At 32.0% G+C, this 26,141-nt stretch overlaps 1 protein-coding gene across 1 annotated transcript in view; it reads right to left on the minus strand.

Annotated features, from left to right (window-relative positions):
• The window catches only part of LOC108773784 (probable serine/threonine-protein kinase mkcB), a 74,674-nt gene that overhangs the window by 18,633 nt on the left and 29,900 nt on the right, over positions 1 to 26,141 (minus strand). Inside the window, 4 exon segments of the mRNA XM_018539717.1 lie at positions 2,316 to 2,512; positions 3,229 to 3,589; positions 6,462 to 6,889; positions 7,555 to 8,144. Of these exon segments, the coding sequence (XP_018395219.1) occupies positions 2,316 to 2,512; positions 3,229 to 3,589; positions 6,462 to 6,889; positions 7,555 to 8,144 (1,576 nt within the window).

Here is a 26,141-nt window from a genome sequence, read left to right on the forward strand (position 1 = left end):
AGAAGATACGAAAGATATAATTAGAAATGAGCGATACGAAAAGAAACCGGAGATATTAAAAAACAGCAGGGGAGTTAATGAGAAAATCTTGACGATGATTATATTAGGGTTATGAATGGCACGAGGGTTGACATGATCTAGGTATAATCTGAAGGATAACTGAACTATGACCTTTCTCGATAGTTGAAAATGCGCATTAAAGAGATAGCGAAAAAATAACAGTTGGCTCGGCTTTTTGTACGATACGTTGCATGTGAAGCAAGAGTCGAGACATCTTTTACTCATGATTCGATTAACTGTGACATAGCAGGACAAAGATAATTTATGACATTTTGAGAGAATTAAAACATGTACAGATCTATAAATAGTAAAACATGCAGAGGTGCGATCATTTGACGATAATTTAATTTTGAAATAATATATATTTATATTTGCTATAATATTCGAATGTTTTTTAATATCTAGTACTAATATCACATATTTTTCTAACATACATTCATCACGTAACATGATGATAGATTAAACAATATTAAATATTAAATCTCAAAGATCGTACATGTGGAAACGCAACCAATAAGAATTAGAAATGGTATGCTTATAATGGTCAAAGCTGAATCTTTGTTGCATAAATAATTCACATAGAATTCTATAAATAATTCTATGTGAATTATTTAAGCAACAAAGATTCAGCTTTCTAATGATAATTTAAACATGATCGTAGTTTAAAATTTAATTGCCATTTAGATTTTTGTTGCAATCAATATTCACAGGAAACACATTCGCGTAAATTGCATTCCATCGTGAAGCGCTGATTGAAGAAAAAGAGAACAAAAAAAAACATGATAAAATATAACCATTCAAGCTTGGCAATTACTATCTCTGTTTGTTCGAATTGTACGTAGTATATACCATGCGTGTGTATTACACACACAAGCATATATTTTTGTTTCATGAAATATCAATATCAGGTTTATTTTCGAATAACAAAAAGCTGACGTGTTGTAAAATTTTCGTGTTGAAGAAAGATCCTTATTTGATGAAGAAGACCAGCGCTAAAACGAAGAGGGCTACCGAAAGTATTTTCAATAAAAGTAATTTTTTATAACATTGAATATATCTCGTACAATCCTGTTTTGCAGATTTTTTTGCTGATTAAAGCATTCTTATAAAATACAAAACCGTCCCGCTTGTGAAATGCGAAACCTTCTAAAGTTCAGAATTAGCCGGCACAACGTCGGTATTTTTTTTTTCCCCCGGGCTTAGAGCCTGCAACGTATGCAACCTAATGAACTCGACGCAGCTGGGACACGCAAATTGCCTCACTGTTGCATCGGCCACTTTGTTGCGCCTTTCTTTGTCGATTCGCCACATCGCATTACTACGCACAGTTCGTTCGGAGACTATTCGGAGCAGGCGACGCGCGATGTACGCGAGTTTAACGATTCTAATTGAAGCGCATTCAATCAGTCGAGATCAACGCCTGGGAGTGACGCGGTCGGAAAATCTCTTTTTGCTGTAATCACGAACATTTATGCATCGCGCGAGGGGTCCTTGATCGGGAACCTCTCTCCCGATGCATGTAGGTCAATCCGCACGTGTCGACTCTGCGGTTTGAGAGGTCACTGCTTGCGGGTGGAAGTGACGTGTAATAGCCGGCCGATTTATTGACTTTAAATCTCGCGGAACGAAATCGGTCGCTTGGATGAACACTGCGTTATTTGTTGTCTGATCTCGTTTCACTGCGACTCCAACACGCCCCGTCGTGAATATTGCAAATGTGTATCGCGAGCGTATCCGATCCCGCGAATGGAGGAGAACGACAGAAACGTGTGTGTTCAACGCTCAGAAACACATCCAGTTTCAATAAACCGGATTACAAAGAAGAAAGAGGAGATATAGATTGGCACGGTGGATGAATTATATAATACGATAAAGAAGATGTAATAAGTCAGGCATTAAAAAAATTAGATCTCTGTGTGTAACAGGAGCCTTTTTCTACGTGAAACATATTACTTATGAATCAAATTATTGTTGCTATAAATTATCGTTATCGTTAGTCATACAATAATTAGAATTCTGCATGTAATAGGATTTTTCCTGTACATATTAGAGGCAATAATTGTTAAGTTACTATATATTTTAATGTAACCGCGGCTCGATATGCTACAGATTTATTTCTAGAATGTATTTTAATTAGGAATATATTACTAGGAACACATATTAATTATATTCTACGTGAACCGGATTCTCTTTTTGTGTCCAGATATCGATTATACCTACATTATACTTCGAGAATAATATAATGTGTGACTTACCGGTCCCAAGTACTGTGCATTAGCAACGGTTGTTTCAGGCGCCGCGAAAGCCGGTGTACCAGCTTGTCCTGTTAATAATTCTCCAGATTCTCTTAATTCCGTGCTGACACCTAAATCAGCAATTTTAATCCTGTCGTCCCTGTCCACCAATAGATTGCTTGGCTTTATGTCACGATGCACTATTTTTTGGTAATGTACTGAAAAAAAAAAACAGAAAATAAATATTATATAATATTATTTATAACGATCAAAATTTAATTCTAAAAGTCTGAATATTACTCGCATATTGGTATTTCGTAGTTAAAGAGTATTTCTTGACTTTGAAGATCGTTTTACGTAACTAATGAATACATCTTACTTATCCCTCCCCCTCGTAAGACTGGTGTTACAAGTTTTAAGTCGATTATTATCTAAGCAGCTTGATGTTTTATTGAATAGTGTCTAACGCGACTATACTACACTCTCATGTAAAGTATACTAACACGGTCACTGAGTTTACGTAATGTATATGACGCCTCTTTCGCCATTGATCCACGATGAACATTGTGATCCGTAATAGGCGCCAGATACATTACGCAAATCCGCCTGTCGAGAGGATTTGCATTCTATTATTTAATGCGTACGTGATAAACATGATTTATGCCAAATGTGGGCGTATATATGCTGTACGATTAAAATGCGAATCCTCTGAATTTGGAATATATTTTAGGAGATAAAAACGGGAATAAAACGAAAGAAATTTTAAATGTTACATACTATTATTCGATTTGTGGTAACATAACTGAAATTAATTACAAAATGTTGCACGTGTTGATTAATTTGGAGATTATATAGGACTTTCTAGAATTTTTAGGAAAAAATTCTTTGCAATTTTTACTTTTTATGAATAGAATATACATAAATAATGACTTACAATATTCGACTCCCAAGACGATATCGCGAAAATAACGCCTGGCCGTTGCTTCATTCAGAGGTTTGTCGGTGGGTATCAGAAGAATTTCGCCCCTGTGGACTAGTTCGAAGACCAGGTAGAGATTGTCTTTGTCGGGATGGTCGAGCACCTCGACGAGTTTCACGACGTTAGGGTGATCGAGTTTCTTTAGGATGGCGATCTCCCTGTAAACTTTCGCCAAGGGATCAGCGCCAGCTCTACGTGGTGGTATCCTCCCAAATATCCCTGTCTTTTTCATCAATTTCCTTTTGCTCACTATTTTCATGGCGTAATATGTGCCATCCTCTTCGTTGAAAACCTTCTTCACGACACCGAAAGAACCCTGTGTAAGTGCGAAGTAATGCATAAGGAAAGGCGCGAAAGCACAGCACGTTCCTGTTCTCAGGTAACGCTTGGAATTTTTAGGGGTTTTCTGCGTTGATACATGATTCGACTTTTCGTTCTCTCGACATTCTCGACAAATAAATTTATTGAATGCTTATGAGAAGGTCGCCATCAACGTCAAGAGTATTTTCATTTACGCTGCATAAATATAGCAATAAAAGTTTCAACTCAATATTTTATTTCGATAAAAACATGAAAAATTATTTATTCATTTCAATGACAAGTAATATTCTTAATATAGTATTTTATTTTTCCTTTAACAAAGATTACTTTTGTCCTCTTTTTGAAATCAACGATTTCTTGTTGACGTGGACGAAGCTTCAAATGGAATAGTCTTGACGTTGATATACGAAAAATATTGTTAAATAATAATTTGAGATGAGTATGATTATATAAAGAGGAGTTATGGAAGATTTTATCGATAATCTCATGATTCTTTTCGCATCCTTTTACCTTAACCTTGCAACCCTTTTTGTGGTTCAGCTACGCTGTTATCATAATGCGCTTTATATCACAGTGGCGACTAGGTCGAAGGTCATCGGCGATGCTATCGGGAGTAGAAGCATAATTTTATAGTTCACGGTATGGTCACCTTTGAGCACGTCCGGTCGTGGTTATTATTTCGTTATAAATATATAAATAAGCGAGAGCAAATTTAAAAACATCTGTAACGCATGCTTTAATTTCGTATCTAATAATGAATATAACTTTCTAAAATTGACTGTACGTGTTTGGACAATTATATTGTATTATTTGACAAGGATAACTTGAAAAAATAATTTTTTATGTTTAGAATATATTGCTACATTATTTGTATTATTTACAATTATTTCAATGAGTTTTAATTCACTCATAAAATGAATTAATTTATCGCATACATTTTTTGATGCAATATAGTAATCGATATAATATTGTATCTGATTTTTTCTTGTCTCGTCAAAATCTTTACTGTATAATTATGCAGTAAAGAGGAAGGATCGATGCTGCTACGATATTAGATGCTGATCAGAAAAAGACAGATCGATATATATGTATTAATATTGTTTATGAATGCATGACGAAAATGGTGATTACGCGATTTCGAACATTTCAATATTACAGGGTTGAAAAAATTAATCGTCGACATCAAACTCTATTTCGATCGATGGCTCTTACCTCGATGAGAAATTCAATCTCGAGTTCGAATGTAGTTTTAAATGATACGGTAAGGGAAGAGAAATTCAATCGTGAACTTCGTGAATTTGTCTCTCTCTCTCTCTCTCTCTTTTTCTATCTACCGTTCGTTAAAGATAATCTCACGCATGAAATGACATTTGCCCTTGTTCATAAAAAGTACTATATTTTCTCTCTTTTTCTCTGTCTCTCTCTCTCTCTCTCTTGATCTCCGGGGAAACGATCTCTGGAATTCTCGACGCGAACCTCAAGATCGTGCGCTGTAAACTTCTTCTCGCAGTTGGAAGCTTCCCGCTTTTCACTCAGTAATGGCGAAGTGCGAAGTTATTGCGGTGGCTGTCTTATTTTCTTTCTCGCATTTATTTTGAATCCAATCATACTATACTATGGATGCGTAAGTATTGAGCTTCGCATTCTCATTTTCGTATACTAGCTTTTATGTACGTTTCCATTCGAAAGGAATGTTCTAGCATCATTTATATCAAATGGAATTTGCTGTTTTTCTGAAAGTACGAGCGACTTTTAACCTTTCTGTTCTGTTGCACGTATTTATTCATAGTATTATTTCTTTGTGTATTGATTTTCGTGCGAAAGCGATCAAACATTTTTATTTAAATTATCATTTTCGAATTTTTATTTAATTAATTGAGAAATTAACAAAGCTAAAAATAAAAGATGAATATATACAGTACTTCAAGAAAAAAAAATTCCACTCGTTAGATAGGAGCTATGTAACAAACAATTCTTGAGAAAATATGCGTCAGCAAATTAACATATCGGTAGATAGAAAAAATACGCAATTTATTTATCTCGTAAACGTCGACAATATAATGATCGAATAAAAAAATTGCGCATGAAGATGATTTTAATAATTTTCTGCGTCGTTCAAACTTCTAGTCCTGCGGGTAATATTGCGTTATCGGGTGCGATATAACGTGATTATCGGCCGTAATCTGTAACTGCGCGGCTGTTAATTACTTCTTAACAAGAAGGATGGGCAAGTGGGGAAATTGCTGAAAATGATTCACGGATACAAGTTATTGGTTATCGAGAAAGCACTCGCGCGCTCGATATCGATAATTATATCATTCTCGCGTTTGTTATGTGAGCGCCGTGAAATGGTTTCGCTTTTCAATGAGAGAAACACGATACGTTGATCCTCTTATCGATGAATACAAGCTTGATTGTTAAAATGCCGCGGACATAATTGAAAAGACATTATAGACTGTCGATCCGTAAACGAATTTAATTCAGCACGAATGATATTTTCCACTTATAAATCAGGTTAAAGAGATTCGTTTTCTGTTTGTACGTGAGTGACTATAAAATTTCTAACGATAAAATGATTCCAACAATTATGGACACTCTTTCGTAACTCTGACAATTAGAAAATCAATTTGTTATTTAATAAATTATATAATTAAATTGTATGCAAAGTATTTTATATTATATTGTTCACGTGAATTATTCCATAAATTTGAAGTTAATTCCTTCTTAACAAAAAAGACATTTATACAATTTCTAATAATTTTCATCTAAGCAGTTAATGTTATGTAATTAAGTAAAAACTTTTACAATTTTTAGGGATAATATTTTTATTTGATTTTAAGTGAATTTTAGCGGAATTTTAATCTTACCTTTCCGATTTCGTTCAGCACTTTGTATTGGTTTAATTGCTGTTGGCTGTCATGCTGGCTATCAACGGAACATTCCCTGTTGAGCGCTCTGATACGTTTCCTGGGTGATCTATGAGGGCTGGCGTGAGGGTAGCGAGAATGAACGGATTTGTAGGTGACATCAGCTTTCTCGAACAGTCGCTGGCTCGGTCCTGCTTCGTCGGGCAAGGATAATTTTCTCAAATCTAGAGTCCGATTATTATCCGAGGCAATAATAGTTTCCACGTTTGTCTTGTGCACATTCTTACAATTCGAGTCGCCGCTAGAATGATCGATGACTGTGTCAACTCGCTGAATCGTGCCCGCCTCGTCCGATGGTGCATTTTTGCCGCTATTGCGCGGAAGGTAAATATTGGGGTTCTTGAAAATAGACGTCACTTGCATATCGCCTAAGAGGATATTAAGAACAGTGAAAATCTTGGCAGATTAATTTTGAAGGAAATTATATTTTATATACCGTCATTTTTTATCTTACCCTCAAGCAACCGTTCCATTAAGTAACAAAATTGAGAGGGACGTAAAATACGCTTTATAAAAACGAGATTAAATTATGTGTATAACAAGTAATCTGTTGTGAATAAAAGTAATATATATAAAATTATATATAAGAACATTTTTTAGAGATCGGTAATTTTCTACGTTAGAGCATCTTGTTAAATTATTTTACCTACGATATTCGTCCGGAAGATTCTATATATAATATTATGTTTCATGAATTTCAAGAATTTTGTTATTCTTTTTATCTTACCAGTAACCGTTTCATTAAGTAACAAAATTGAAAAGGACGAAAAACACATTTTTGTTTGAAACACAGTTTTGAATGAAATTAAATCATATAACAAATAATCTGTTTTTTGATAAGTGAAAGTGATATAAATAAAATAATGCAGGTATATATATGTAAGAATACTTTAGATCGGTGTCAGCGATTTTCCGTTCTGTGAAATTATTTTGCCTACAATGTTTGTGCGGAAGACTCCCTAATTATATGTTCCTCAAAGAGAATTTCGCTCTATCTAACTTGATCGTATTAACAGTGACTCAGTTTACTTACTGAGACGTGTCGTCAGTCCTTCGGTGATCTCCTGAGTCTCGAAACTCCTTTGCCGGGGCAGAGTTTTCTCTCTGACGACTTCTTTTGCCTCATCAACGTCGGGCATGTCGAGGTCGGAGCTCGACACCTTTCTGTGTATCTCTGTCGTTGGCATTCTCTCCTTTGCTGTATCTGCGGTTTGCTTAATGTTTTCAGTGTTCTCCTCAATGTTCTCCTCTTTTCTACCAGCAAGATCCTCAATCAAGGCTCCAAGAGTTATTGATTTCGACTTGTATCTCTCCTTCTCTTGCTGTTGCGTGTCACCGCTCGTCGTAGAATTTCTTCTGTTGTCCTCCAAACTATCTCGACGGCTCACATAGCCGCTACTCTGTCTTCGGAGAACGTCAGTAGTAGCCTGTGTCACAGTCTTTAACGTGTCCTCGCCTTCTTCAAGGTACAATGCACTGTCTTTGCGTACTTCTTGAATATATTCCGGACTCGATAGTACTTTCGACGGGCCTGGCGCATCCGTCGATAATTGTTCAGTGTCAGTAGCACCTGTCGTCTTCGAAGTGGGTGAATTTGAGGGAGAACTGTCGACCGCAGAACCTCTGAAAAAGAAGAAAATTTCATTTTTTTCATTTCTAATTTACTTTTACAATTAGATCGTAGAAGTATTAGAAACAAATTAAATAATTATTATCAACAGGTCATAGGAGTCAAAATCGCTAGTTAGCGAAAATCAGTTTAATTTATTAAATTATACACCTCTCTCTCTCTCTCTCTCTCTCTCTCTCTCTCTTAAACGTTTCGACTCTTGTGAAATCATTTTTAACAACTGTTCCTAATATGAAGCAACGATCGTAATGATTCCATTGAAACAAAATAATGAAATTTGTTCCATGTAGATAATCTATAGTAGGTTATAAGGTAAGCTTTATATTCATCTAGTTAGGAAGCTTAGTGATCATAAAGCAAAGAGCTCACAAAATTAGACTGTCTTCACATTAAGATAAAATTTACCATATACGGTATAAAATTCGTGTTTTACAATAGATATAAATTAGTAAGTTAAAATTAAAATATATAAATTACAAAAATAAGTCCAAATATCTTGCTAGTCAGATACAAATATTAAAGAAACAATAGAAACAGCATTTATATATTGCAGCATTTTTTATCACTATTTCTTGTCGATGGAATTTATTTGAATTGCGCAATACGATAATTATTTTTGACGAAATTATAAGCATTCAAAGTCAAATGCATATTTTATTTATTTTATGATAACTCGTAACAAATTTAAATTTCATTTTCACTTTAGATAATCGAAAATTTTCGTAAGTTTTTACAATAAAAAAAAATTGATTATGACATAACTTTTTCTATTAGAAAAAATTATATTATCAATATTATTAATAGTGCCCATGATAGTTCCACGATGATAATTTTACGATAAGTAAAATTATCATAAACTTCCGGTTATAGTATATATCATATACCATTTATAAAATTTATAAGATTTTTTATCAAAGAATTATCTCCGTATTACTACGCTGTTGTTTAAAAGTGCAGAGCTCCATCTCAAAATGTCAGATAGCCAACGCGCGGATTATCGTTTATCGAGATAATCGGTAGGATACTTGACGTCATTAAATAATTACGGAACGGGAGAAAGAGCGTCACCGATACGCTCCTTTAAATGGCCACAAACGATACATAAATAAAGCTTTGACAATGCGGATGAAGTCTCATGTGATCTAATACATGAATAACTCATTTATTGACATAACTTGCGTTACGTTGATAACGAGGCACGCTGAAATATCGAAAATCAAATTCCAAAATCGCGAATCTAGATTCTGGGTTCTTTAAATGATCTTGTTTATTCTTGCATCTTTGCATTTAATTTTTTGTTTAATGGCGTCTCATATAAAATTATATTCAGATAACAATGAATATATATATAGTTTATTTATATAACTAATTGCAATTGCATATATTATACTTAATTTCTTTCATTAAACAATAGTTAAACATCCAATATGTTATTCAAATCAGATATTAATTACTTCTTGATAAATCCATTAACTAAATTATTTATAATTAGATCTTGCTCGTTTTTTTGCAATGAAAAGTATAAAGAAAAAAACAGTCTAAATTAAGCGGTAATAAGATTTTTTTATAAAATTAATTTCTAGTTTACAATGTTAATACAACATAAAAATAAAAAATATAAAATAATATAAAAATAATATCGAACGTTTCGGAACTCACGAGTCCTTCTCAGCGATTCTTATAGATGTTACAATGTCATAGAGATGAAAGCATAATAGTCTAAGCGACATGTTATAATTTGTATGGTACAATTTGTTCGAAGAAATTGATCTCCTGTTTTTGTGTGAATGTGGAAATTATGTAATAAAATGTATGAAAACAGGAGCATCTTTACGTATTCGTTTACGACGTACGTATTTATATTTCGCTTTCCTTTGTTGGTGTGAATTGTTTTATTTACGGAACAGACAATGTGATATACACATATATGTATACATAAACAAACCTTAGATTATATTTATTTTGGTTTATCTTAAGATTCTCGAGTAATTTTAGAAAATACATGATATACATCGAAATATCTATCACAAATAGTATTTATTTATTTGTATCTGTATGTGTGTGTCTAATAATATTTGTACAGTAGTATACACACAATATATGCGAAACATTCATCAATTCCTTCCGACTTCAAATAAAGCTATAAAGCTCTTAGATTAAATCAACGACTGCGCGAACTGTGTGTGTGGTAACTAAGATAATAATTTTACATTAAATTGATTTTGAGGAATTAAGCGATGACATCCTCATTGAATTCGCGAAATTCCTTATAAATACATGTTCATTCACGGCAAAAACGAGCAATCTGCAATTGAGATTCGTCGGTGATGCGGTCACATGTTGAAACGTGGAAATATGAAATTTAAATAACAAATCAATTCCGTAGCTTATTGCTTGCTCCGAGATAAAGCGAAACAGAGGAAGATAAAATCGTCTACACGTGTAAGATGAGTTCACATTTTTTTCAATATATACAATAGCGACTAAGCTTTTTTTTTTGTTCGTGTCATATGTGACAAAATCGGGAATATCTTTTACATTATGAAGTGAAGACAACTGAATAAAATATTTTAATGGATTTTGCGTGATATTAATAAATTTAATTGTCATATTTTGTTATTTACGTTGAAAATTAAAAGAATTTAACTGCAAGCTTTGACGAAAAAATTATACATGTCACTCTTATACATATATTATATTATTCGGAAAAGTGTTTAAAACAATTACATAATAATGGAAAAATTATATGTTTATTTATTAATTATAATATTTATACATATTGATACAATATTTAACATTAACTTCAACAAGAGTCGCGTGACTATTACGTGGTAAAGATTAAATCTTTCCTTTGCGTGACAGTGCAACTTGTCAGAACTTCACCTTCTATAGAGGAGCATGCGCTATAATTTTACATCTACATCATAAACATTTTTGCGGGTGTAAAAGTCGACAGTCGAAACGTCGATAATATATGCAGTAGTCCATTTTTCATCCTTTATAGATGATGGAATAATGGAAGGCGCAGTGTTATGTACTTCACGACACGCGAGGCGCCGCTTGCTGCCATCTGATGCACCCAGGGAGTGAAGTACGATTCGACACGAAGTGCTCGGTATGTGGATCAATTGTACGGTCCAAACTAGGCCAATGAATGCAATGGCGAGATGCAAGATCCGCATTCGCCGCCGCATAGACAAAGTTACATTAAACTCAAAATGTCCTCTCGTCGCGAAGGGAATTGTGAGCGATAGCGTCGTCTAAGATGGGCAAACTATAGAAACAACTAATAATAAGAGTCACGATATTGCATTTCTCGACTCTATCTATCTTCTGTGATCTATGTTGATAAAGTTACGTATAGTATTAATAATAAGTTATAAAGAAATATGTTATACTTTTGCTTGAAAAATTCATGTTATTAAAATTTCTAAACATTGAAAAAACAATTTAATGAAAGCGTAAATGAAAAAATCATTATCAGACTGCTGTAGTACTTGTGTGAATGCATATTTTCATAGTATAATAAATAGAAACTTTTCGTAATTGTGAGTATTGTTTAACTTTAGAAAATTCCACTGTTTTGTACTTATTTTCTACAAAAATAAATATTTGCGCGCGGAATGATTTAATAATAATTATTAGTTTTTACCGATATATGATAAAAGACTTTATCGAATCGAAATCCAAAACGGTTAATTCACCGTAATTAGCAACTTCCTTGCGGAATCAAATCAAATCCCATTGCCGTAGTAGCATGTGCTGAGACGTCCTTCGACAATTTGCTTACACAAGCGTATAGGGAATAGTTGCGCGCATCATCGCTTACAAATACATCGAATAAGTCGAGTTAGCTTAACGCAAACCTATCAAACTATTCTCGTATTATTCGCGTAAACTGCATAGTGGATTCAGGATTGTACACTGCAATGTAGTTTCTCGTATTCCTTTAATTATAACTTTGATGTTTCAATATCAATTATTCTAACGTAACATGGTTTTAATTATCGTACTGCAACTTGGGAAATAAATTAACTATTGACAGTCTTAAATTTTAAATATGAATAATTGTAATATTTAATCATGATATTACAGTAACGTACTAAATTATTATTAATACTGAAATTAATTAAAATACAATTATGATTAATATTAAAATTTTAATTTTATATAATATTTTTCAATTAGAAATGAAAATATTATATTCTCTGCCTTTCTGTGATAATCATATTTTTGTGTCTATATAAATGTAGTTTCTTTTATAAACAGTAAAATTTTGTATAAAAATGTTTTGAAAAATTTGTTTTTACAATTTATTTTTTATTGAGAATTTTAATTTAATTTTATTATTATAGATAAAGCGTATTTTCTTAATAATCAATTTTTGTAAATTTCACATATAATTTTCAATAACTTTAACCATAAAAATTCACATTCTGCAGCGAAGAATGCGCGATGTCGAAAAATTGGCCGCAATGACAGATGTTTATGCATAAGAACGTGTATGTTATTTGAAGAACGCATCATTGTACCTTGCGAGAAGGCTGATCATTACGAGTGTCTAGTTAACAATGTAAATAAATTACGTAAAAAGAAGTTTCGTAAAACTTCTGCGTATATATGCATTGACATCGCGTGTATGCGTAAACTTCTAAGTGCTCTTCATAAATTTTCAAAATTCTATCTTTCGTGAAAATGCATCTCACAGCTCTGTAAAATTAAAAAATAAACTTCACACCTTCGTATCGTGTGAGACAAGTTTTCATTTATAATTAAATACTTACATTTCTCGTGGAAAATAGGTTCTTACATTTTTTTCGCATAAACGCACACATGTCTCGACAACCGGTTGTCATATGTTACAAACAAGGAATATCGCTGGAACATACAGCGTTCTGTAGAAAAACATTTAACAATCGATGAGATCACGAACGACCCGCGAATGTTAACGAGCGAACGCGATATGCAGCTTTCGGTTTCGGAATCGCGATCACCGTAAAAACTCGTGTCCGTTATTTATATACGTGAAGCACGTATCACCACGGAATGCATATTTATCTGCATTTTGTTTTGCTGGTTGTATCCGCAACCGACCGACAAATGAGCGACAATAACGCGCACGTATGCACTATAAATTACAATGCACTGTTAACGTAACGTAAACGAGAGACGCTAGATAACTCGAGGACCAAACAATATTGTGGATTTTTCTCTTCAAAATACTTATTCTTCAATGTATAAACGTGTTGATAATTAATTATCTCGAGCATGATTCATACGAAAGTATTTTTCATCAATCTTTAGTTTCTTTTCAGCTGTATTATATTTTTCTTAAAATTTATTTTTCTGTAATACGTTCCTTTTAAGAATACTCCTTTGCACGTTAAAATATTAGTTTTCTTTCTGAGACCTTATTAATTTTATTCTCTTAAGAAAAGATGAAAGCTTGTTTAATGTAATTAAAAAAACTCTTCTACCGATGGAAATTTAATTCATCTTTAAGGTAAAAGTTTAGCAAAAAAGTTAATATTTTTTTGTTATTTTATAATACCGAAGATGGTGTAAAAAAAGATAATGCAAGATGAAAAAAGCGGGCGAACGTTAATAATGGATGGAACGATCAGCTGGTTCTTACGGTCGCGTGGAGAAAGCGTAAGAAAACGTGAGAATCTCCCGTTTCTCCGGCAAATTGTGTAACGCAGAAATGATAAAAGTATGCCACCATTTTGAAATTATTACTTGCGAATTGTAACATATGTCTGTCAAACGTATTTCCGTACATCGTCAGGCAAATATTTTCGTTATTGTTATCCATTTTTGGCTACTATACTAATATTGCAAAAAAACCATGAGTAATGCGATAAGAACATTGTAACTTGTAATAATCTTATCACGAGGAAGTCGATTATTCAGTTTTTACTACTTAATGGTATTGAAAGACTGATAAACATAATTACAACTGCACTTGCGAAAATATTTGCTTTATTAAGACAAAATATGACGAGTATGTGCCATCGCGTGTTTCTAACGTGTTGTTTATTTTTCATTAAATATTATTTATTTTTATTAGTCTTATAAATCGAAGAAAATTAAAATTTGCTAGAGTAAATTAATAATTAAATGTAAAATGTGGGAAATAACGTGTCTCGTTTACTTGTATATTATCGTAAATCTCAATTTCGTGAGATATAACGTTTGATATGCGCGTGATCATGAATTATGTTTTTTTTATTCATATATAATGAGACAGTCACGAATGCTTGAAAGGTTTTTCTTGATTATTAAACTACTGAGATATAATGAATACTCATTTCTATAAATAATTAATATAATATAAGGATTCTCATAATTACTCAGCGTCACGCTGATTTGATATCGCGTGTTTAAACCTTGGCATTTCTAGTTAGTTATAATACTCTTAGTAATGTCCGTATTTTAATAGTAAAAAATCGTAATTATTACTGAGCAGCAGTAATAACTACGATTTTTTTAAATTATAATTTATGCAACACGTAAATGTGATTTTGACGTTTATAAAGTTAAATGTTAGATTATACCTGTTAGTTGTTAATTAACTGTTGTTAATTTTTGAATGTAACACAAAATATAATTGTCTTAAAAATGCATTTTATGTGAGAAACGAGTAAGCCACCAAAGTTTAACTTTTAATATATCAGCATCTGCATATATTTTTTGCGTATATCGGAAGAGTTTCAGCTTGCAATGACTCCGTTATCTTTAGTGACTTCTATTTCAGTGCCGAAATAATTACAATACTGAAAAAATTGCGTAACGAAAGTTGAAGTTTTCAATCGAAGAGAAGTTATAAAGTCCACAATTGATTCGAACGTCTCTTAATTAGGACTTGCCTGTTAGGTGTTAATTAATCGCGAACATGTCGGAAAGACTCCAAATAATAAATTATTATTTCAGCGTACACGCGTTGTGTGCATACACTTATATTTTTCCTTTATTCGAAGGACAAATCGACCACAAGCCTGGCGTAATCAGGATGATGGGTTGGTGAACCAATATATTAATTAAACTATAATTGCGTTGTACGTACTTGTAGCGCACGTCACGCAACATGTTCGCTCATGTGGATCTAATAACAAGCTGAGCACAAAATAACGTACTGCGAGCACACATGTTTATCACAAAATTTAGAAATGTTATTTATTTATTTATTTATTAACGCAATTATCTAAAAAACCACCCAATTTTTGCATGCGCAAAGATACAATATAATAGTACAGTCAATGCAATCAACGAGCCTTCTATACTATATTCAGAAATTTCATTGTAATTTAATAAATAAAACGTGATAGATATGTATGAAATGATATTTGCGCAACATCATATTTCTATGATTTTAACGATAAATCATATATTAGCAAAAATGAAAATGGTAAGAATGATATTAATGTTTTATAATTTTACATTACAGTACAACATAATATATTCATAGGAATTAAAATGCGAAGCGGAAAAGTTCTTGTTGACTGACAGTAGTTACACCTTTGACATTAAATCAAGCAGAGTCCATTAATTAATGTCATCCGCGTAATTCTAACTTTAAATTATTGAAAACTTATGCAATGTATCTATCATTCCGAGCCAATATATGAATATATCTAGTTGCGGTAGAAAACCGCAACTCCCGGGTCTCGAGTCCTGGCAAATGTACTGTATTATTTGCTCCCGACATAAAACGAGGGCCTCAGGGAACCATGCATTGCCGCTTTACGATGCGTATACCATGTATACAGTCGGTAAAGCTAATAATACAGTATATGATAAATCCTTCAAAGTATTACCGGTTACCGTGCTATTTCTTATTCGCGCTGTTGATATTCTGTACCGTGACTTCTGACATGAAGTTTCCAAGAGAAACCTTTACAAGGACGAAGCTACCTTCTTTTTTTTTTTTTATTAAAATACGAAACATTAGAATCCATAAATTCATTATATTTTTTAAAATATAATTTAATATCTTTTAATAACGTCGGGCTGCAATTTTAATTGCAGATTTTTTATTGAAATACTTAGAAATAATTTTTTTCTATTAAAACATTATTCAGAGTATCGATAATTTTCAAGAGTAAATATAAGGAATTTGTTGTAAATTAAATATTTTTCAAGAATAACTGAATAACTTTAACCTTTCGTTTAAATTCGAGCTTATTATATTTTTCCTGAAAATTTATCTTTTGAAATATTTATGCATAAAGATTAAAAATTTGTAGTTGTATTGCAAATTCTTTACTCGATTTTAGAAATAGAGTGAATAATAAAGTATATATATATGTGCGATTATATATGTGAGTGTATCGTGAAAATAAAAAAATAACAGCAAAATAAATTCTCTGTAAGTCTCCATTTTTGTGTTGAAACGAATAATGGTGACCGATATCGCAGTTGATCGAACGAGTTTGTTCTACTGAAAGGTTTCTCGATCGGCGTGAGCGAATAATTCATGTGATCGAATATGTATCGGAACCTTTCTCTCTCTTTTGCTCTATCATTATAATTATATGAGCATTTTATATAAAATTAAATACGAATTGTATTAAATACGCAAATGGAACTCAAAAAGCGACGTGTATTGACTCACATTTATTTGCAGTTGAATATTATATCAAAGTAATATTTTTGCGGTTTTTTAGATTTTTGCGAATAACATATCAAAGGAAATAGAATTTCAAAAACTATAATTGCAAAAGATATCTAATCTTATTAATGATTTGTATCTTTTAATTAACCATATATCGATATATACTATCGTCATTTAAAATATTATTAGCCTATTGGTACATTACGTTCCAAGTTTTTAAATATATGACGCATTATATGAAAATTATGTTGTATTATAGATTTTTAAATTTCCATTGGCATGTTTTCAAGATGCCTCACATTTTTCGTTTGGCACGCAATGCGGAACCTTAATCGAGGAACAAATTCCTCGTTGTTTCAACTGGGATACCCATCGATCTTGCTACCCTTTATAAAAAGTTTTTCTGAAAGAGCACGAAATACTAAACGCGGTCCTTGGCGAACTTTGGCGAAATGAGTATCGAGTTACTCGAGAAGCTTTAAGAAATTTCGTTCAATTTCAGAAAAAACCGGCGGATATGATACTTCTCTATAAAATAAGAACTAAAAGATTTCGTTACAAATAGTCGATAGCATAAAAGTAAAAGCCTCTTGTGAAAATTGTTAGTTAACCCTCTTGCTATGAGATACTTTTATGTACCTGTGTTAATAGAATTTTTTTGCAAAACGAAAGAAAACAAAAAATGTGCAGCTAAATTGTTTTCACTGAAAAATGAGAGAAGAATCAACGACGTGTATTGCATCTATTGAGTTGAACATGTAATAGATCTTTTCCTCGATCTTTTCCTGCAATTATTGTTTTAACCAGAAATTTTAAGAATTATATAGAAGTAATTAATTTATTATATAATGATTAAAATATCATATATGGTACGTGTATGTTGTTTTCATCATCATTTCTTAAATGTTTTGAAGTTTTGACTGAAATAGATTGACATATGGAATCATATTCTACATGTATGTATAGTAGCGATAATTTTAATATTAACATTTATGCATAATATATTTTGTGTCTTTAGTAAGATAAGTATTTTATCAGTACATAATTCGATCTCGGATGTTTTTGAAGTTTTTATTTCACCAGTCTCGTCGTATACTGATAAATGTTGATAAGGGATAATTGACTTATTATAATTTGTGAAAAAAGATTATTTCTTGAGTCATAAACATAAATCTCATTGATTAATATTTCGTTTCATTAAACAATATATTTGAACACAACAGATAACTCTCGCGATCCGATTTACTCCGAATTTCAAATTTGGATTACACATGTATATTTTCTTCTAATTATATTCTTATATGTAAATCAGTCTAAGCATATTTCTTTTCTTGTAAACATTGTTAAAACAGACGTGTGTTGCAGAAAAACTTTGCTTTTATATTTCTATTTTGTATAAATGTTTCGATAAAAAATACAATGAGCTTTTATTTTATATGAATAAAACATTAATCACTTGTGAACTAAATATGCATGTAAAAGTAATAGAGATAACAATTATATTTTTGCAGTAATATGTATATATTTATCATTTATAGAATGAAATACGGTTAGCATTTCTAAATTGGGAGTTACTACTGGAATATTCATCTAATAAAAAAATTAAATTTTTAGTAAACGCTGTCAAATTGTTTAAACATTTCGGGAAGAAGCGTTTTCAAACGTCTGATACTTTATATTAATTTTAGATTTCTGTGTAAAAACATATTATACTGCACACATTATACAGCCTGATATTTCTGAAAGATAATTAATTAGTTCTTGCAACAATTCGGATAAAACTATTTGAACATGCGATTTACTCCGAATTTTAAATTTGGATCACACATGTGTGCTTTCTTCTAATTATATTTTTATGTAAATCAGTCTACATACATATATCTCTTTTATTTAAACATTGTTAAAACAGACGTTTGTCACAGAAAAACTTTGCTTTTATATTTTTATTTTATAAATGCCAGGTTAAAAAATACAATGGACTTTTATTTTATATGAATAAAATTAATCACTTGTGAACTGAATATGTATATAAAAGTAACAGACAGTATTTTTGCATTAATATACTTATCATCGATAAAATGAAATAGTTGTTATTTCTAAATTCGGAGTTACTACTGGAATATTCAATTTTAACAAAAATTACATTTTTAACAAACCCTGTGGAATTGTTTAAATATTCCGAGAAGTAATGTTTCGAAGCGTTTGATATTTCATGTCAATTTCAGATTTCAGTAAAAACGTATTATGCACATATTATATAGTCTGACATTTCCGGAAGACAATTAATTAGTTCTTGCAACAATTCAAGCAGAACTATTCGAACGTCAATCATAAGTCAATTATGATAAAAGAGAAGATGAGAATGTCATACAAAAAAAGAGTATATCTCTTACGATAACAATGTTAAGTTTGGCATAATGTAGACAGGCGAGTCGAGTCAAGAGGAAGGAGAGGAGACTGAAGTGTCTCCTGCTGGCTATTAGTCAGTTACTAACGTGACGGTGTCTCGACTAATGGCGTTATTAACGACACAGTTGTGTACGTGACTCCCTGTAGCTCTCGTATCGTTTTCATGCATTGTTGCACCGTTATGCATCAACGATCGATATCACTCGCAATTAGAGGGAAATGTCACTTTTTGCATAGAGATCACGAAACGTGACCTTTTTTGCCTGAAGAAGAAGAGATGTTCTCAAGTTAATTACTTAATGGATTTTTAAGAGAACTTTTTAAAAATTTCTTTTGAGACAAAATATATAATAGTATTAAATAAGAAATTTTCTAATGTTAATTAATTTAAAATAACATATAATGAAAGAACAAAAAACATATATACATATGTATATGTCATACAATATATTCTTCGTGTCTATTAATGATATTTATAGCGTGGTTTACAGGGGGCAACTTTTATTCGCTAGAAGCTGCGTTTAGTGACGTCATTAATTCGTCAGCGAATTTTCTTGACTTTGCTACTATTCGCTTGAAGTAAGCTTCATAATTCGTCAACGAATTCGCTGATGAAAACTTCTTCTACACGTTTGGTTTTTATTCGCTAGCGACTAAAATTTTAAAGTCGCAGCGTCGAGTGGAAAAATTTGTCTTTTCACGGCGACTTAAAAATTCGCTCTGGAAGAGCAGCAAGAAGCTAGCTAAAGCGATATTCGCCGCGACTATACGCTAACAAGAGCAAATCCGCGTCTAAAAGAAGTCTTTAGTAGCGAATTAGCTATGACGTCACTAGACGCAGCTTCTATAAAAGTCGCCCAATGCAAATCACGCTTAAGGGATAAAAAAATTTAGTTTTTTATTGTATTGATTTTATCTTTAAATGCTCATTGAATTGCTTTCCTCCAAACAAAGGGTTTTAAAAGAACAAAAAAAATTTTTTTCTGTCATATTGAATAAAACAAAGGGTTGCAATAAAAAGATTTTATCTATTTCGAACAAAATATAAATATGTTTAACTTCATTGTTTATTGCTATAAAATAAAATTCGTGAAATTAACGGGGAACAATGGAGACAAATGTACGAAAATACAAATCTAAAGTGACACTTCGACCACGGAAAAAATCAGAAAAATTGAAATAGAATGAATCTATTCACGTCTTTGTGATTAGTACACGAGAAAGTGCTTTAATTAACCCGATGAAGTATAAGTTCATGAAAGTCTAATAATTATGCATCACTTTCATGTACCATTGCATCAAATTACACAAACAATTAAGTAATCATCAATCTTTGGTTATAAATATTACTCTTCGACGACATTTAATGTCGTAATTTAAAATGAGGAGGATGTCAGCGCGAATCATGGAGAATTAAAAATTTTCACGTGCAATAATTTTCACAGTCGCAAAAGAGAACAGATCGCATTTTACAAATAACTTTTCACAAATTTCCTAAATTTTGGAATTAACTTACTGATTATTTGATCCATAAATTCTCCAAATGCGCCCATATGTATATTCCGTTTAACAACACCCAAAATCCAGTATCAATGCTACTGGACACAGATATCACGGTCGACGGTATTGTTCACTCTCGTGTCACTTCGGAATTACACACAATTCCGTTAAATGGAGATGCACTGTGCGCGCACAGACGCATATATCTTCGGAGTATGACATTTCGATCGCGTGCATCATTTCTCCGTCTATTCCTTTTACCCTAGCCGGTAGACTGAATTAATGATGCATCGCGCTGTCGACCAGTACATTCGTTCGCGACTATCGTCGACGAAAACCGATATTGCGATTCGATCGATTTCGATGCACGTTGCATACGAAGCACGTTTTAGACTATAAATGACCTCGCAATACATACGTCGCCGCGCCGATCTAGTCAGCTTGTAGCAAAGTCGCTTTAAATTAATCATGTCCCTTCGATACAATCGGTTTAACATTTCTAGTTGCTTCGTATTTCCTTAAATCGATTACACCTCCAGACTTCTACGTTCGATTTTGCAGAATCATCGCGCTGCTAGCATTCTTCTACTTTATCTAAGATCTTCTGTATAACAAAATTGCATTTATCTGCCTAATCGTTAATTTATTTGTTTATTTATTATGCAAATATAAAGCAATTTTCGAAATAATGAATGGAGTATTAAAATTAAAGCGCTACCGTTACAATTAAATTTTAGATTCGCCGTAGTTATAATGTTCATCTCTTTATCTACTGTATTATGCATATTTGTGCATTGTAATTATCTTTCAGAATTTAATTTGCATTAGGTGTTTATGGCACAGGATGAATTAATTGCACATTGATCTGATTTAAGGCGATTAATAATTTAATTAATCATTGTTTAAATGCAGTTAGTCACACTAATTTGTCGAGTTTCTTCCGTTTTGACTTAGAATGATATGCGAAATAAATATGCATTCTTGTATGTTTTATTTATGAAATTTAAATTATGATTTATGATAATTTATGTTAACATGAAACAATTGTTAGTATCAAAAAAGTGTAAAAGATTTGAAAATATTAGTAACCATAATCAATTTAATATTTAAATCTTTATATTATTTATTAACATTGTTTTAGTAATATTTTTTACAATCTTATCATTCAGTAGAATAAAGTGCTTTATAAATAAAATATAACTTCCATAAGTCGATATTTCGTATTTCTTTACAGTTATCGGCGATGCATCAGCACGTAATCCTCGTATCGAAATGACGTAGTAATTCTCTGCAGTTTGCCGCAACACGAATTAATTATATTAATCGGTGAGACTACTCGTTGTGTCGACGAGCTATATACATTTTATCACATTATAGAGACCTACTAAGTGCGTACAATTCACAACGTCTTTAAAACCGGGGGATTGAATTAATAATTATTAATTGGTCTCTCGATCAACATTACCGTCTGCGTGTATCACGACGAAGTTGATTACAATCAGGTCGTTATACCTAGTTACACAATGCTATTACACTTGTTCGCAACTGCGTGAGGTTTAAACTTCTGAAACATGAATTACATGCGTCGAGATTATCCGATTTGGAGTTCACGATTTATACGATAGAAGGATTTTACAGAAAAGTTTATGTGTGATTGTAAAGATAAAACTTTTTTGCATTCACAATGTTGAATATAATTCTGTTTGCATATAATAAATAACAAGTGAAAAAGAAGAATCTCGTGGAAATAGAAAATGAGTTTTTAATTGAGTAAAAGTTTATTTGCATAACAGACTCTTCAACAATAATTTATATTCCAATAATTATTTATTATTCAAATTATTCATGTTAGTTTTCTACATATATTTTCAAGCATATAAATAATTATTTGAAAAATGTCAAAACAAGTAATAACATCAAATTATTCTAAAAATTATCCGGAAATTATGAATAATTGATAAATTGTGATTATAATATAGACAATCATGACATTCTTTAATTATTCTTAATCTTTTAATAAAAATAATAGTCTTAAAAAATATTTTTCGGTGTATATCATGTAACTTTATTTTTAAAAGTAAGATTATAAGAACCACTGCCATTTTTTAATGATAAAAGTTGTATTTGCATGGAGTAAATAAACCATCGATTAGATATAACTTTAATGTATTATTTATGTAGAGTCTTCATTGAAATCTCGCTACTTTTTTCTTTTTAAACCTTAAAGATTTCTTACCTATCAAAATTATCTTCAATAACTGCACTCGCGTCAATTGCATCGATCTACCGCCGTGTACTCCACCAATAGTTCACAAATATTCATCAATCCATCATCGGAATGATTTCTTCTCCGATATTTCTGATCAATATTTTTTTCTCTCAAGTACTTGTTTCGCTCGAAAGTATTGGTACTCGGTCGCACGTGATATTTAATTAAAGCTGCCAAGGGATCACCACCCACGCTTGCGAGCAAAAATTTGAAAAAGCAGAAAAAGACAAAAACTGCATCCACGACGATTTCCGATGCGCACTTTGTTTCCGTTCCGGATTTCGGAGACGAACTCGTCCGCTCAACCGTGTTGCTCTCCGCTCTGACCGCCGACTGCATGCAGCTCTAACGGAGTTTGGACCGACCGCGTGCTTTTCCCACCACCTCTTCTCCACCGACATCGTCGTAGCCACCACCTTTCGGGCCGATACTCCAGTCGTATATTGTAGCCGCCTGCTCTGTTCCGATCTCGAGTTGCGTAATAAAGATGGATAAGAAGAGTGAAGAAGATAGAGAGAGAAAGAGAGGTGTAGTATTCGTGACAGGGTTCTATTACCGGTCGATTTAGAACACGGAAGAATGAATGTGCAAAACATTGTTTTTGCAACTAAGAAACAAGAAATTCCGAGGAGATTTGGCAATTATTAATATTGAGCAACGTTTCGCGTGGTTCAATAAAAAAAAAAAAAGACTTAAAATTATTGTATTATAAAAATATATTTGATAATCAAGTTTTTTAAAAAAACTATTCGACTTTAATGTAATAAAAAAGGAAAAGGAGAACATGTTTCTCAATAATTTGTTATTTTTATCTCTGAATATGTTCAATGGATGATTTCGCAAGAAACATGCAGATATTTCCGAACGACTAGCTTCACATAGACGGTGAACGATCAAGCTTATGTAAGCGAGTTCGTGTTTCCCTTGCAAATTTATTATTCGGCTTTTGTGTTTGGTGCCCTTTTGATGCTCGCCTGGTTCGCACGTGCCTGAACTCGTCTCTGATCCACAACGATCTTCTGGATCGTAGAAAGTGGGGTTACACACTGGTCTTTCGACCTGGTCTGCGTCATCTCTGCAGCGACGTATTTCTCTGTAGTACATGTGTATATTGGGAAGTACAGGGGTGTGTGTAGGTGCGCACTTGAGCTCTTAAACCTTGCTGTTTGGAGAACGCAATTCTTTTATTCGATGATCTGTGGATGTCATTTCGGGGAACTCTTACATTTGATGAATACTCCCGTGTCGCGATATAAATATACTCGAAGGTTACTTGAAATTACGGAAAATTATTTTTCCAGCCACTTCCGGACACAATTTGCTAAAAGTTCTATAATGATACGAAGAACTCGAGAAGTTTTTGGAGAGAGAATATGTATCTTTCGTCGTAACATTCTTCAGTGGACTTGGAAGTAATTACTTCGCGACAATGTCTCGGCAAGAGAGTCGCGAAAGAATTGCTTTAAGACGCACAAAGAATATCAAAATGCTTCGATACCTACTGCAAGAATGGCTTTGCAGTTTCGCTAGTAAAAGCGATAATTTATAACTTTGACCTTCTTGGCAATATGCCATTTAATAGAAAACGCTGTCATTATTGCATCTATTATATCATAGCGACGTAAATTACGCTAACACATTCTGTTGGCAACCGTCTATGGAATTTATACAATTCAAATTATCGATATTTAATAGTAAGATTATTTGCCAAACTTGAACAGCAATTTATTTATAATAAAAAAATTGGTGATGATATATTGATTTATAGATAATATAAAAAAATTAAACAAAGTATTTTAAATAGTCAAGATAATTTTGAATAAATAATTGTGTATTAATAATCATTATATTACTATTTGTATAATCATTATATTACAAGTATAAAAAATTACATATTTTATTAATGTTTGAGATAAGGCATACATTTCTAAATTAAGACGTCATTTAGAAGATTGCTAATATTTAATAATTTCGATAAAAGTTTTTTTCGATAAAGCTGCAAAGAGCGATCGTGTATAAAAATGATTGTCGATATAATATAGCCATTTACATATTATATGTTCAATAAAACATACTAGATGTTTCTGAGTAACTACGCCGCATACTTCCTATATCTGATAATTATTAATGTCGGCGCCACAAACTTCCTTTTACATTTCCATGATTAACAGCTTGTGCATAGACAAGTCTTACGTCATCGCCTCATGACGACCTAATTATCTTGTCAGTTGTTTCGATCCATTCTATGAGTTTTAAGGAAGAAAGGTTTAAGAATTTTCGTATCTCTAATGTATGAAGTTTCATTATCAGTTTACTTCTTGCGCACTTCATTACAATTCGAAAAGTTTCAGAGAACGTTATCCGATGATCCAATCCAATTTGCAGTTGAATTTTCGAGCGAATCTGATTTCGATAAACAATACGGTATTTCTGAGGTTTTACTTCGCAAACTTTGCGAAGAATATTTTACATAGAGAAAAATTAATTATAAATTTGAAATTATCCTTTAATAAAATGCTCTTTTCGACATATTCCGAAAATAATTCGCTTTGTGCGCGTTGAGTGTGACAGTATATTACGCAATATACTGGCAAAGTTCAGAACCTCCAAACTAAGATAATTTGAGAATACGTGTTTTCACGGTGAAAGTTTCGTAGTTTCATGCAATAATTGGGAATGTAACATGAGAACTAAAATTAATTTAATTTTGCGTTACAGGATAAAATTAATTAATATAATGAAACTCACATAAAGGAGATCATTTTATGAAAATAAAATTATCTCCCTTATATGTGAGTTTCATTATATTAATTAATTTTATTCTTTAACACAAAATTAAATTAATTTCAGTTTTTACTTATATAATAAAATTAATTATTTTTTAGGAAGTTATATTGTTCATATTTACAACAAGAATTATTGTTAATAATTCTAGAATTGTCTAGAATTATTGTATTTAGTACTAATTTCTTTCTGTCTTATAATATTAAGAATGTGTGTGTGTATGTGTGTGGATACAGATCTTAATTTATTATAATTTAATATAACAATATACTTTTTGTTCTTTCTCTTAAACGATTACCTGCAATTATTAATTATTGTTATGAAAGAAGTATTAATATTTAAAGAAAGAATTGAGAGGAGAGAGAGAGAGAGAGAGAGAGAGAGAGAGAGAGAGAGAGAGAGAGAGAGAGAGAG

This window comes from Cyphomyrmex costatus, unplaced genomic scaffold (assembly GCF_001594065.2).
Source record: "Cyphomyrmex costatus isolate MS0001 unplaced genomic scaffold, Ccosl1.0 scaffold219, whole genome shotgun sequence".
Lineage (NCBI taxonomy): Eukaryota > Metazoa > Arthropoda > Insecta > Hymenoptera > Formicidae > Cyphomyrmex > Cyphomyrmex costatus.